At 43.4% G+C, this 15,760-nt stretch overlaps 1 protein-coding gene across 2 annotated transcripts in view; it reads left to right on the top strand.

Moving 5' to 3' along the window:
- Positions 1-3,420: 3,420 nt before the first annotated feature.
- The window catches only part of WDR48 (WD repeat domain 48), a 42,867-nt gene continuing 30,527 nt past the window's right edge, over positions 3,421-15,760 (top strand). For both annotated transcript variants that reach the window (XM_007081017.3, XM_042998387.1), the window contains exons 1-2: positions 3,421-3,488; positions 14,684-14,824. In XM_007081017.3, coding sequence (XP_007081079.2) covers positions 3,441-3,488; positions 14,684-14,824 — 189 coding nt within the window. In that variant the 5' untranslated portion in view covers positions 3,421-3,440. The remainder of the gene's footprint in view (positions 3,489-14,683; positions 14,825-15,760) is intronic.

The following is a 15,760-nucleotide window of genomic DNA, read 5'->3' as shown; positions in this document are numbered from 1 at the left end:
ATTAAGTGGAAAGTGAAACAGAGATAAGCTGTCCTCACGAGCCCTGCATAAATTATGGATTTGTAAGCAAAGTAAATGTTGTAGTTGTTTTAAACCACTACGTTTTGGGACAGTTATACAGCAATAGACAGCAAGAACATGAAGGAAAAGTACCAAATATTGGACACAAAGTTCAAAGCATATGCTGCAAAAAGGGCTATCTCCAAGAAAGCACCATAACTAACATCTTCAGTAAGACATGTGCTTCCTGGGGACAGACAGTGCAATTAGACCAATGAATTCTATGGGCAATAGCCCAGTGTGCTATTTCTTTCATTACAGAGTGAGTTTCCTGGTCAGAAGCTATATGGCATCAGACACAATGATTGTATGTAAAGCATTCATTCAATCCCCAGACGGTGGTGTTTACACCAGCACAGCAAGCAGGGAAACAAATGGAAATGTAGGGTAAGTATATTGCAGAGAGGACATAACTCCTCTCTCTCTCAATGACTGGGTAGGGCCAAAGGAAATGACTTGCCTCCAAGTGGTTGGTTGATCCTCCCGGAGCAGGGGCTGTCTCACCAACTCAGAACTGGTCATCGTTGCTGGCAACCTGAACGCCCGACAGTGCGTGGTGGTCCTAGGCAGAGCTCCAGTCCTGTTATCCTTTCTGTTTCATTCATGATTCCACGGAGCCAGTGCTGAGCCTGGAAAAGGAGGCTGAGCTTCCTCCACAGAGCAGAAGTTTCATTTTGCTAGGTCCATCGGCATATCCCATCCCAAATCTTCCTTGTCACCAGTTCTCCAGTCTTGCTCTTTCCAATGTCCTTGACCAACTGGCCAAATAATTAGCCTTGCGCCATCAATTATTATTACCCAAGGCCATCTCTCCTTTTAGGCAAAGTGAACTTCAAGACATATTGCTGGATATTCTTTTCTTCTTCTTCTTCTTCTTCTTCTTCTTCTTCTTCTTCTTCTTTTTTTTTTTTAACTTTTCTTCCTGTTTGTTCTATTTATTTTTGAGAGAGAGAAAGAGTGCACGCAGGGAGGGACAGAGAGACAGAGACAGACAGACAGAATCCGAGGCAGACTCCATCTACTGTATCAGCACAGAGCCCAATGCAGGCCTTGAATCTACAAACTGTGAGATCACGACCTGAGCTGGAATCAAGAGTCGGCTGCTTATCCAACTGAGCCACCCAGGTGCCCCAATACTGTTGGATATTCTGCACATTAAAAGGACATCGTGACTTCACTGTCCTTCAGGACCAAAGTAGGACCGCTGCAATCTAACAAACCATTTCTGGCAGGCACCACCATATTGTGCAGGGCAACAAGCCTGCACAATGCCTGGCACTTCATGGGTACACAACTGGCATTTTCTGGGTATGGCCTCTGCCTGTCTTTCTCCTTGTTCTCTGTACGCTGAGCACTGGTCCTCAATTCTTGGAATGTTCCATGCTCCCTCCTGCCACAAGACCTTTGCTCACACTGTTTCCTCTCCTTGCCAAATTAACTCTATCCTCAGATCCTGACTCAAGGATTCTTTCCTGTCTTATAACCATTTTTCTGCATTGTACTTATTCCATATTCACTAATGTGTTTAATTAAATCCTGCCCTACCCTGGGGTTCTAAGTACTATGATTATGTGCACTCACCACTAGGTGCCCAGCACCTAATATAGTGCCTGGCAGTTAACAGATGCTAAATAATATTTTGTTGGATGAACACATTAATAAATGAGTGAATGTGTCATAATAAAATGCAGTAATGGTAACTTATCTACAAGTTCTCACTGCTAGGGGTGCCTGGGTGGTTCAGTTCGTTGAGGGTCTGACTCTTGGTTTTGGCTAAGGTCATGATCTCGTGGTTCATGAGTTGGAGCCTCGTGCCAGGCTCTGCACTGAAAGTGTGGGGCCTGCCTGGGATTCTCTCTCTCCCTTTGTCTACTCTTCCCCTCTTCATGCTCTCTCTCTCAAAATAAATAAACTTAAAAAAAACCACACGTTACCACTGCAAGTTTTAAGAAGCTTTCTGATATCAGTTTCTACTCTTCTAATCCACATTTATTAACTTAAAAAGGCATTTGTCGAGACAAGAACTTTCTAAAGCATCATTCTATACTGGCACTATGCAACAGAAATACGTGAGATATGTATGTAACTTCAAATATACTAATAGCCACATTATACAAAGTAAAAAGAAATAACCTATGGGCGCCTGAGTGGCTCAGTCGATTAAGCATCTGACTTCGGCTCAGGTTATGATCTAGTGGTTCATGATGTCGCGGTTCGCGGGTTTGAGCCCCGCATAGGGCTCTGTGCTGACAAATCAGAGCCTGGAGCCTGCTTTGCGTTCTGTCTCCCCCTCTCTCTGCCCCTCCCCTGCTTGCGCTTTCTCTCTCTCTCTCTCTCTCTCTCTCTCTCTCTCTCTCTCTCAAAAATAAACACTTAAAAATTTAAAAAAAAAAAAAAGAGAAACAATCTATTTTATTTTACCAGTATTTCCAAGACATCATTTCAACGTGAGATCTATATTAAAATTATTAATGAAATATTTTATTCTTTTCTTTACCCTTTCTTTGAAATCTGGCAGGTAGTTTAGTTTCAGCCTGTTTGAAGTTGCTAATTTCAAGTACTCAGTAGCCACATGTAGCTAGCAGATGCTGTATGGGACAGTGCCGTTCTAAAGAATTCACTTTCACAAGGAAGAGCCTGGCGCTCTTCAGCACCTATAATTAGTGTCAGGAAAGCGTCCTCAAGGCAAACTTTCATCCAGATCTAACCATCCTAGTGTAAGAGATGCCTTAAAGCAGATACAAGAGTGAGCCTCAACTCCTTCAGGATTTGTTAACTTAGAAAAGTTGTCTCCAGGACCAATTTTAATGTTCGCCTTCTAATAACACCCTTTTATCTCTTATTTAAATAGAAATTTTGCTCCTCCTGAAGATACGGGCCACTTCTTTCGGAACCTTCTATTTCTCCCCACCCCTCGAAACCAATTTAATAATTCTACAATTTCAGGTACTTTGTGGCAAATCGGTAGGTTCCTTCGGCGGCCTAGGAAAGCTGGGGCAGAGAGGGGAGAGGTCTGTCCAAGCCTCCCATGTCCAGCATTAATTCTTTCAGCGTTTTCGTTTCGCCTGCTTGGACCTCTGGAGGAGGCATCCCGAACGGAGGGCAGCGCAAGCCATGGTTTAAGGCCACGGAGCTGGAGTCGGACTGCTCCTTCGGCTCAGAAAGCGGCGCTCTTTCCGCCACCACGATACCACACAACGGTTTTTAGGTGCTTCTACCTCACCAGAGAGCCGCCGGCCACACGGACACACAGCATCAGGTGAGCACGAGGCCAGGCCAACTTCGGCTCCACCACCTGCCCTTGGCTAAAGGGGAAGAGGCGGGACATCCGCCCGGTCCCAGACACTTCCGGAAGTGACGTAGGAGTGTCAACATGCAAGATGGCGGCCCATCACCGGCAGAACACGGCAGGGCGGAGGAAAGTGCAGGTATGGGAGCCCCGCTCCTCGACCTCCCGGACGCGGCCTGCGGCCCCGGGCCCACCTCCAACGAGCAGCGGCCTCGGGCCGCGGTCGGCCAGGGTAGCGTCTTGGGGCGAGCGGGACGGGGCGCAGCCAGCGGCGAGGGGTGGGGCCGCGGCGTTAACGGCTTGAGGAAGGGGCGGGGGGCGGCTGGCTGGGCCCGCCTGGCCCGGTCCCAGGACCCTCGGGTGCGCGGTTCGGAGCCCAGGGTTGCGGGTCTGCAGCTCTCTTGTGGGCTTGCGGGATCTGGATGGGCTCGTTCCCCGCCCACCTGCCTCCCCCTTCCCTTGCTTTTCTTCAAAGCGCTCTGCCCTAGCCGCGTCTGAGCAGAGGCCTCCGGGCAATTCCCCGGCGGGCGGCCACGGAGTGGGCTTGTGCGGGGGCGTGGCGGGGCAGCGGGGCGCCCACGGTCCTGCGGGGTTTCTGCGGAGGATTCTGCTCGGGAGCCCCCTGCCTTCCCGACCCTCCCCCTCCCCCCGGAAGCTTTGTCCCTTGTGAGGTGGAAACGACGTGGGAGTGTGCCAGTGTTAGTGGGGAAACGATCATTTTTATGAATTTTTTTCATCTTGTGCATCCTCGAATCTTTCTTTCCTGTTTCTGTAATTTATTCTCGAAGCGTAGAGTTATCCAACCCTTCGGTGTGTGCTTTATGCCTTCGTGAATCCACTTTTATTTTGGGTACGTTTAAGAGTTATTGCTACCTATTTTAAACGGTGCGAGGAGTAAAAGCCCTATTACAGGTGTTTGCCTGCAGGTGGATTGTATGTAGGAGTGAAGGTTTGTGTACTTACTCATTAAACATTTCCTGAGCACTTAGTTTAGTCCCAAAGATGTGCAAAGAATTGAGACAGTGGAGGAATAAGTAATATGGGACACTGCATATGTAGGTCTACAGGTTGAAATCGAGTATGTAATAGGTAAAAACAAACAAACAAACAAACAAACAAAAAAAAAACCCTTATCTTCAGTAAGGTAACCCTTACTGGCTGTAGGCCATAGTCTTCTGGGCAGTTTACTTGTTTTATTGATCTCATTGATCAATGCAGGGTCCTGAGTTAGAATCTACAACTGCTCACCCTGTTAGGTGATTTTTAAGTGCACCAGTAATGGGATTATATAACCCCAGCATCCAAGCCAGGTGGGTGAGAATGACTGCTCCTGACTAAAATGCAACTCAAAATTGTCTTAATTGTATTCTAGACACTGGAGTGGTACACCATAAGGTAGTAAATAAAGGAGAGTTAATCAGCCACCTCAGTTTCTTGTATTTAAATTTAAAAAGCAATATAAGGGTGCCTGGGTGGCTCAGTCAGTTAAGTGTCTGACTTCAGCTCAGGCCATGATCTCACAGTTCATGGATTTGAGCCCTCCATCAGGCTCTCTGCTGTTAGCACAGAGCCTGTTTTGGATTTTCTGCCCCACCCCCACCCCCGCTTGCTCACTCACTCACTCTCTCTCTCTCTCTCTCTCTCTGTCTCTCTCTGTCTTTCTCTCAAAAATAAGCATTTAAAAAATTAAAAAGCAATATAAAAGTGCAAGATGAGGAAATGTAAATTCACCACAGTGTGTATGGAAAAACTGAATGTTTTAATAAGCTGAATGTGAGCCATCACATGTTTAACGAGGGAGATAATTCCATTCTTTGCTGATCAGAGTACAAAACTACAATTTGGGGGCCAGCACTTAGTACGTTGTTCTTGATAGGTCTAGCCATCAGATTGGTGAAGTAACCTAAAACTATTTCCTACGAAGAGCATTCAGAAGAGCTAAGATTAGTCTGATGAAGAGAATCTTCCGTGAATCTTATTAGCTGCTTTCAGAATTTGTCCCCAAGAGACAGAACCAATGTGAGAAGCTACAGAGATTGATTTTATCTCAACATGAGAGAGAACTTTTATTTATGGAAGTGTTTTTTTTTTTTAACTAGTGCATGTTTGTTGCCAAAGAACCCCACAAAACAATATAAAGGTAAAGGTGATAATTGTCCTCTACTCTTCAAAGAATGCTACTTTGGACCATGTGATATATAATCCTAGACCAGTTTTTGTTTGTTTGTTTGTTTGTTTGTTTGTTTTACTCTGTGTGCTGTTGGCATGTTGGACTGCATGATTCTTTATTGGGGGGGGGGGTGGGTTTATCCTATGCATTGTAGGTTGTTTTGCATTATCCTGGCTTCTGTCTACTAGATGTTAACATCTTCCCGGTTTCAACGACCAAAAATGACTAGATACTTTCAAATGTCCCCTGGAGGGCAAAATTGCCCCTGGTTGAAGACCAATGTTCTGGGGCGCCTGGGTGGCTCAGTCGGTTGAGCGTCCGACTTCAGCCCAGGTCATGATCTCACGGTCCGTGAGTTCGAGCCCCGCGTCGGGCTCTGTGCTGACAGCTCAGAGCCCGGAGTCTGTTTCAGATTCTGTGTCTCTGACCCTCCCCCATTCATGCTCTGTCTCTCTCTGTCTCAAAAATAAATAAACATTAAAAAAATTAAAAAAAAAAGAAAACCAATGTTCTATACCTCCTTGTGCGTGTGTACCCAACTTATGTGATTTTTTTTTATTCTAAATGTTATAATATTTGTTTAGTGTCTTGCTGTTTGTCAAAATTTTAAATACACATTCCCATTGACCCAGCAATTCCTCGTCTGTTTTACAAAAGTACAGGAGTGCCTGGGTGGTTCAGTCGGTTAAGTGTCTGACTTCGGCTCAGGTCATGATCTCGTGGGTTGTGAGTTTGAGCACCACATCGGGCTCTGTGCTGACAACTGTGAGCCTGGAGCCTGCTTTGGATTCTGTGTCTCCCTCTTTCTGTGCCCCTCCCTTGCTCACATTGTCTGTCTGTCTGCCTCTCTCTCTCAAAAATAAACATTAAAAATATTAAAAAAAAAAACAGAAGCGCATATGCATATATCTTTCTCTGGTTGTGCTAGCGGGTTTATTTTTGGAATGCTGTCATTGTGAAAAAAATCTAAATGTCTATTGGTAGTCACTTGGCAGGTAACTTAGGTACAGTATGTAGTAGATTAATCTATAGTTGTTAAAAAGATACGTTCAGTCTGTATTACTAAAAAGGAAAAGTGTCCAGAAGTAAAAAAAAAAATAAGTCAACATTACATAGTCCCATTTCCACAAGGAAATAATGTATTTCAAAAGTCTGAAAAGCTATTAACAGTGATTATCTCTATGTTTTAGATTATGTGATTATGGGTAAGGCAGGAAATGGGATATCTTTTATTTTAAAATATGTATTAACTTTTATATTTTTGAGCTTTTTAAAACATTCTTTGTTCTCATAAAATCTTTCCATTTTGGAAAACATATATATGACTACATAAATATATTGTGCCTCTTGGCTGTCTGTGTCTTGTACCAAGAGGCAGTAGCCCTGAGCTTCGTGATTAAATTGTAGGCCAAAAAGAACCTTGAGACTTATAATATTGATAAATAGACAGTGGAGAGGGGTCCAAACATACTGCTTATTAATTATAGACATAATGAAGAATGAACACGTCTTACCATTTTCAACTTCTAAAAAGCCTGAGAGGGAGTATGAGGGGTAGGGGTGGATTTGTGATTGGCAAAAACATTATCAGACTATCAAATTGGTGAATTCAGATATATGATGCAGATTTTTTTCCTGGTAAAGTATCAAAGCAAGTCATTTCACTCCCTGGTGGTCCCTTGGTGTTACGATTTTCCAAAACCTGAGTCTTTTGGTTGGCGCGCATATGCGTGCGCACTCTCTCTCTCTACCTCCTCCCCCCCCATCTCTCCATCTTCCATCTCCATCTTCCTTCAACAATGACCTTTTTCCTCACTTGCTTCAGAATTCTTGGGGTGAGGTTGTCACTACTATTACTGGTTTAGGAGAAACAACTATGCTGACTATGCCATAGTACTGAGTGATGGTTCAAACATATAAATACTCGGCCTTCCATTAACAGGAGGACTCTTCTCCTTGGAAATGACCCCAAATCCAAGTTAATCCGGCTCCCATAATAAAAGATATGTATTGGCTCATGTAAATGAAAACTCAAGAGGTAGTCCTAGTTTCATGCAAATCTTGAACCAGCAGGCTCACTGTGACTCTCTAACCTAAGAAACTTGACCATCGGGCTGCGCTGCGTAGGAGTTCTCTTCGATTCCCAAACTCCCAGCTTTGGGCTTTCCACTTGGTGGCTGTCCCATCCCAAGCCTCATGTCCTTTCACACAGTATCCAAGATTACAGTGTCTTAAGTAGCTCCTGTACATTTTCTTCTAGGATTTGCTTGCCTTAAGGAAAGTATCAGGAGCAGAAATGGGGAATGGAGAGGCAACCAACCAAGTTCTCTTCTATCAGTACTTACCTTCTTTCTCTGCTAAATATTGAGTTATTCCAGACCTATTCAAAGGTAGTGTGGGTCCTTACTTCTGAGTCTGAGTCCCAGTTTGGGGTTGGTTGTTTAATCTTTGAGACTTTTTAAAAGAAGTACAGTGAATCCAAATCCTGGCTTCTCAAGGAAAGACCCTTACAAATTAGCCAGATGTCCAAGATGAGTTACTTTTTATACAGGATGGATAGTGAAAAAAAAAAATTGTACCACTGTGGCATCCATTGGAACAGAGGTCAATAAACTTTTTCTCTAAGGGATCAGATGGTAAGTATTTTAGGCTTTGCAGGCCACATTACTGTGTCATAGCCGCTCAACTCAGCCATTGTATATGTGGCTGTGAAAGCAGCCACAGGATTGAACAGGGAAAACAGATGTGAGAATTACTGAAACTTGGCCAGTTTTTCTTGGCCAAATTTGACCCGATGTAACCTGGATAGCTGGAAGTATCCTTCCACAAAAGAGCTGTGTGATTCCACTTACGGATTGTTTTAGAACAGACAAAACTAATCTATGGTGAAAAAAAGTGAGCTCTAGATTGCCTAGAAATGGCACGTAGAGGTTGGGAAGCAGAGGAGGGAGCTTCCTAGGGTGGTAATGATGTTCTGTATGTCTTCGTAGGGGTTTATATTATACAGATACATGCGTTTGTCAGAAGTATCTGTGTACCCTTAAGATTTCTACATTTCGTTGTATGTAAATTTTACCTTAAAAAAGGAACCACTAAAAAAAAAGCCATAAATAAATAATGGAGTCTAGACAGTGATATACACGTTGAAGTACTTAGGGGGAAGTGATGATGATGTGCAACTTATTTTGAAACGCATTGAAAATAGCAGATCAGATGGTTGGATGGGTATGAGATAAAGCAAACATAAACAGTGTTCATTGTAGAACAGATGTGGGTATACAGACATTGGCTGTGTAATTCTTTCGATTTTTATATGTGTTTGAAATTTCCGTAAGATAATGTGGGGGGAAATAAGTTTCAGATGTAAAAAATGGTTAGTGGTGAGCAGCGGAAGGGGAAGTGAAATTTTAGTGGTGGTGGCCAGAGAAGGCCTTGCTGAGAGGCTGACTTTTGAGTAAGGAGCTGAAGGAAATGAGATTGCCATCTGGGAGAGCATTCCAGGGAGAACGTCAAATGCAGAAGTCCCGAGTGGGAATGTGCCTGGCCTGCTGGTGGCGTGCTCGAGATGCCTTTGTGGCTGGCGTGGAATGAGTGAGGGAAGAGAAGCAGGTGATGAGATCAGAGAGGTCGTTGCAGGCCAGATCTTTTAGGAGCGCTGCGGCTCATAGGGAGGGCTTTGGCTTTTACACTGGGCGAGCTGGGAAGCCCTGGCGAATTTGGAGTAGAGGAATATACATGATATATCTGTGTTTTAACAGGACCAGCCTGGCGGCTATATTTAGAGCAGGGGCAGAGCAGGGGGACCAAGAGCTGTTCAAGAAACCTGGGTGGGGGTGGGTAGGGACTGGGTGGCTCAGTCGGTGAAACTTAAACGTCCAGCTCTTGATTTGGGCTCCAGTTGTGGTCTCACGGGTTCGCTGGGTCGAGCCCCGCATCGGGGAGGGGGCAGCACCGGCACACAGCGCAGAGCCTGCTTGGGATTCTCTCTCCCTCAGAATGAATAAGTGAACAGGAAAACAAAAAGAAATCCAGACGCTGTGTGATAGTGGCTCCACACGGGGTGGTGAGAAGTAGTTAAATTTTGCAAGACTAGACTTGCTGACAGGATGTGAGATGAGACAAATTGAATTAACCATGGCACCAAGGTTTTTGGCCCGAGCGACTGGAAGAACGGAGTTGCCGTTAACGCCTCTCAGTGAGGAAGACTGGGAAAAACTAGTTTGGAGAGGACTGTTAGGAGGTGGTTTGGGCAATGGCACGATTAAGATGCCTGTTAGACATCCAGCTGGAGGTGAGTCAATGCACACTGTGGGGGAGGGGCGGGGCGGGGTGCAGGGTAATAGTTCAGAGTGCCTCCATTGTAAGCCTGAAATGCCGGCAGACACCCCTTCTTTTCTTAAAAAGATTGTGAATTTTGTACTTATTACATGATACGTCTATATTTGTTTTCACATAAAAAATTGTTACTGTGATAGGCAGAATCCCCCCTCCCCCAGCAAATGCCCATGCCCTAATCCCTGGAATTTGTGAATATGTTATGTTGCATGATAAAAAGGACTTTGCAGATGTAATTAAGGTTACAGACCTTAAAGGGGGGATTATCCTGGATTATCCCAGCGGGCCCAATTTAATTATGTGATCCCTTAAAAACAGAGAGTGTTCTCCCACTGGACGCAGAAGTCAGATTTGAGGCACGAGAGAGTCCCTCTTTTGCAGGAGAGGGCACGTAGAAAGTTTGAGAAGGATTGCAAGCAGCCTCTAGGAGCAAGGATGGACCCCTGGCTGACCGCCAGCAAGGAAACGGCCTGCAGGCCTGCAACTTGAATTAGCTTAGAAGCCAACTGTCCTAGAGCCTCCGAGAAGGAACAGACCAATCAAATTTTGACCAATCAGTTTAGACTTTGTGAGAGACCCTAAGCGGAGGACCTACCCAAGCTCATCCTGGACTTCTGACCTTCAGAACTGTGAAATAATAAATGGGAGTTGTTTGAAACCACTGAATGTGTAGTAATGTATATCTCAGCAATAGAAAACGAATCTGATTATCTTGAAATAAAATAATCAAGGATAGTGTTTCCTCTGCCCTCTGGCACATTGCCAAATACTCTAGGGGTATCACCACATGAAGTTTAGTGGATCGTCCCCACTCTGATTTCTTTGTTTTGGGTCCCACAAGTTAATCAAACAGTGCTTACTTATTGAGCCAGCTACAAATACTTACAGTGTAGTCTGGCTGGGTACTTACTGCTAGGGCACTGCCCTAGTCTTCTTCCTGTCAGTCCCTTTACATGTCTCTTCCAAAATGCATAGTTCCTACCGAAGGTCTATCTTCCATCTTCTCTGCCTTTGCGTGTACTCTTGACTCTGTCTAAATGAGTTTTTCCAGGACTTTGTTCGCTCATTCATTGCTTCTGTCTCCAGTACCTTCTGCTTTTCTCTTTCTTTTACTTCCATCTCATCTGCCTGCAAAGCTTGCCTGTATCCTGCAGGGGGAGGGCAGCCAATGTCACTTAACTTGCTGTGACTTATATTCTCTAGCTCCAGCCCCCGCTAGAGTGAAAGCTCCAAGCGGACTTTGTGCTTGCTCACAAGATCCTCAGCATTTAGAATCGAGCCTGGCCACCGGTGGATGCCTCATCCGTGTTTGTTAAAAGACCTGAATCCTGTTTTCCTGATCTCTACAGCCAGTATTTTTTTTCTTTAACAACAAGGTTTTACTGTAATAGGTCTTGGAGCATTGCAGTGTGTATAGTTCATGTTGATTCTTTAATGACCACCTAGGACGGATGTGCCGTAATTTACCAAGTCATTTCCTTTTTGAAGATCCCACCTCTGTTTTGTCCATCATACTGAAATTTACTAAAAAAAATAATAGCAGTTAAAAAATAGTGAAGGAGGTATTACAAAAGGAAACAAAAGGGCAAAGGTCGATAATATAGAATAAAAGATGAAGGATCAGTTTGAAAGTTCCAACATCTGGGGAGCCTGGGTGGCTCAGTAGGTTGAGCGTCCAACTTCAGTTCAGGGCATGATCTCACAGTTTGTGGGTTCGAGCCCCGCGTCGGGCTCTGTGCTGACAGCTCAGAGCCTGGGGCCTGCTTCAGATTCTGTGTCTCTGTCTCTGCCCCTCCTCCACTCCTGTGCTTGCTCTCTCTCTCTCTCTCTCTCTCTCTCTCAAAAACAGACATTTTTTAAAAATTAAAAAAAAAGAAAGTTCCAACATCTGATTGATGGGACTTTAAGAAGGAGCAAAGGAAGCAAAGATCATTATTAATGACTTGATACAAGAAAGTTTCTCAGAGCCGAAGTGCCACAAGTTTCTAGATTGAAAGGGCTTTCTCAAAGCATAGGAAACTTAATGATAAAAGGAAAAAAAGGGAAATATGGAGTGTGGTAAGAACCACGGGAGAAGTAAGTAGGGTAAGTGACGAAGGAGATCAGGGGATGCCTTTCGGAAGAGGTGACCTTTCTGCTAAGACATGGAGGGCCAGGGTGAGCCAGACAAGATAAAAGCAGATAAAAGCCGGGGGGGTGGGTATTCCTGTGGGTGTTGTAGACTCAGGGGATCTTCTTGGCACAGTCAACAGTAAAAGAGTTTGTTGTATCGGAGGAACAGAAAGGAGTTTGGGGTGACTCTCATGAAAGACGCTGGGGGGAGTTAGTTAGAGGTGAGTGTGAAGGCACAGGATAGATCCAAAGCACGTGAGGAATTTGGACTTTCAATGCAGTGAAAAATCTTTGGAAGGCTTCAACAGAGAAGTGCCATGATTTTATTTTAAAATGTCTCTTATGAGTCACGACTATATATATTTCTTGCCCTTGGGCTCTGATAGATATCCTTGTATCTCTATGTTAAATTCTCTCTCTCTCTCTCTCTTTCTTTTTTTCCATTTAAGCTCATTTGCAAATTTCTATTACAATTACTTGTACCCAAAAGACTAGGCCAAAAACAACAGTCCTGTTGTCTTTGTGCATATAACCCTGGCCTGTTTTGTGACTTTATTTATGCGTTTGCTGGCCGTTTTCTTTTCTTTTTAAAAAATTTCCCCTTTGTGATCTTTGTTCCTCTTTCTGTTAAGGAGTTTGACTTTTTCTTACTGTTTTGTAAGGATGCTTAGTATGTTCTCAAGAGTGAACTTTTGTCTTTCATATCTGTTTCATTATTCTCCCAGTGAGATGTTTGCCTTTTAACCTTACTCCTATTATTTTTTGACATTCAGGGTGTTTTTTTTCCTAAATAACAGCTGTATTGAGATAAAATTTACAAGTTCACCCTGCTAAAGTATACAATTTAGAGCTTTTTTGGAAACTCCCAACACTGTGCATTGATCACCTAGTTCAGAACATTTTATCACCCCGGAAAGAAACATCATACCTGTTAGTAGTCACCCCCATTTTCCTCTCCTCTAAGCCCCTGGCAACCCTAATCTGCTTTCTTTCTCTGTAGATTGATTTACCTGTCTGGATGTTTCATATAAATAGAATAAAATAGGTGGCCTTTTGTAACTGGTCTCTTTAACTTAGCCTAATAATGTTTTTAAGATTCTGGCTGTGTCCATAAGCTATGTCAATACTTCCCTGCTTTTTATGGCTGAATAATACTCCGTTGCACAGATATACCACATTTTGTCTATCCATCTGTCAGTTGGTGGACATTTGAGTCGTTTCCACTTTTTGGCTGTTGTGAACAGTTGTGTACACACGCAAGGTATAGACTTGTGTTTGGTCATAGCCGCGTTGGCCTTTTTCTTTGAAAAGATTACCCTGTTGCTTTTCATGTTAGCAGAACCTTCTCTGTCTAGAGATTATAAATATTTGCCTGTCTTTTTAAAAAGTATTTTTATGATTAAATTGTTAAATTTCAATCTTTAGTTCATATAAAAATTCATTTTGGTTTCAGATTTGGAGAAAGGATATAATTATTCCCGGTGGAATCACTAGATGCTCCTAGATAATTTATTAAATGACTTCTCATGCCCTCATTCATTTGACATACTATGTTTATAGCAAAAATTAAAAATTTATAACAGGAAAATATGTTTCCAAATGTTGTTTCATTCTAGTGATCCTTTTTTCCATATTCCCGTGGTGGTACTCCATTGTAATTCTAGTAGCTTTACAATAATACCTCTTAAGATCTCTAAAGAATATCTTTTCGTTTTTAAAAATGACTGGGTATTCCCTCAGAGACAGTATACTGTATGTACTTTGTCTTCTAGGAAGAAATCTGACAGGATTCTGACCAAAGTTGGGCTAAATTCACAAATTTAGGCAAGAATTACTAATTTTGAATCTTCCCGTACGGCATGTCTCCTCTATTCAAGTCGTTCTTTTACATACCTTGTCCTGCCGATTATGTGTCTTCCTTGCAAAATATATTTCTGGGTATTCATTCTTGTTCCTATTGTAAGTACCTCCCCCCCAATTTTGTCTTCACTGGTTATTTCATTAGATTAGAAACATTTCGCTTTTGGCTGCCTTTTTCTTAGTTGTAATTGCTTTTGGTTGATTCTCCTGGGTTTTCACAGTGATCAGACAGGTTACCGACGGCGGCGAAGTAAGGCAAGGTACTCTGAAGGAAGGGGTTAGTGTATTACAGGAACACAAAACCTCACTTTGTTTGGCAGGTCAGACGAGGCCTTTCGAGGAAGCGTCATCTAAACACGTGTAAAGACTGCGGCAGAGTAGGAAGGAGAGCTTCCACACAGAGGGGCCGGGGCACCGATGGTCTGGAGGCACGGTGTGTAAGAACCACGAGCAGAGTGTGCAAAGATGGGTGGCAGGAGAGATGAAGAAGGCACTGGAGACCAGTAGAGGAGTTCGGGTCAAATCACGGGTCTAGGAGGGTGAGCAACTGAAGAGGTTTTTGAGCAGCGGTGAGACACGTTCCAGTTTACAACCGCTTTGTAGAAAGTGGATTCGAGAGACAAGACTGGGGAAGAGTCTGGTTAGGAAGTTGCGGGAAGTTAGCTTCATTCGTGCTTATCCTGGACTCGGCTGTTACGGGTGTCATTCTTCTCCACTCCTCAGCGTCTCAGCGGGTTGAAAAATAAGTTTTATATTGGGAAACAAGGGATTTTGAATTTCAGATTGGCCACGAGTAGCCTACATATTATCGCATGTCTTGCAACTTTATAAAAAGCAAATTTGGACGTATTTCTCAGGTTTCCTATGTTATTCGAGATGAAGTAGAGAAGTACAATCGAAATGGAGTCAATGCCCTGCAGCTGGATCCAGCACTGAACAGACTTTTCACGGCCGGTCGAGACTCCATCATAAGAATATGGAGTGTCAATCAGCACAAGGTAAGGCAGGGATTGAGTTTCACATTTCACGTTTACCCAGTAAATTGTAGTCTGTCCAAGTGGCACCTTTCACAGTTTCAGACTTAATCTCTGAGCAGGGAGGTATTTGGTACACTGCAACCAGAATTCTGTAAGCCTCTGAGAAAACACCCGTAGGAGAGTATTCAAAAGTGTTTTAGCTAAGGTGGGGACTCCATAAACTAGGTGTGTGATAAGAGCTGTCTCCTACAAAAGAACAGAGAGATTTGTCTGGTAGGAGGATTACTCTCAACAGTTTATTTTTCTGTTTTAAGTATGTTTCCCAAAAGCTTCTTGGCAACCCTTGTCAGTGCTTTAAAAAAAAAAAAAAAAAAGGTCGAATATGCTTTTACATTTATAATTAATCTTGAACAAACATTTGGTTTCTTTATTGAAAAGTGAGTAGGGTACCCCCCAAAAAATCAATAGGCCTCATTAGTTAATAGAAAGTTGATAGAAAAATATAAAGACAAATGTTCCACTTCTTCGGGAGATTGAAGGTCTGTTTTCTTAAACAGGGAACAGGACTTAAATCTATGTAAAGACAAATCCCCAGTCAGATGGAAAGGAACTGTTCCTGTATTTTGTTTGAATGCATGTATTGTCAATGACATCGAAAGGAAGATTCAGGGAAGGAGAAGGAGCATTTAGAGCCCCCAGCCATGTACCAGACAGTCTTAGCACTTTCCTATCCAGTGTGGTTTTAACTCTCACATCAACCTTCAGGGCAGCTGTTATGATTCATTTTCATCGCTGGGAAGATAGGCTCAGAGAAGCCCATGCTTAAATAGCTAGTAGGTGACAGAGAATTAGAGCACAGTTTAACTTCAGAACCCTGGTGCTTGACCTTGTGGTTTTAAAAGTCCGTGTCTCTCTAGCAAGCTTTGCAAGTCTGATGTGCAGTCTGAAAAAGAGCCA

The sequence above is a fragment of the Panthera tigris genome, chromosome C2 (assembly GCF_018350195.1).
Source record: "Panthera tigris isolate Pti1 chromosome C2, P.tigris_Pti1_mat1.1, whole genome shotgun sequence".
In the NCBI taxonomy this organism is placed as follows: domain Eukaryota; kingdom Metazoa; phylum Chordata; class Mammalia; order Carnivora; family Felidae; genus Panthera; species Panthera tigris.
Note: the sequence above shows the minus strand (reverse complement) of the source record. Positions and strands in the feature narration are given on the sequence as shown.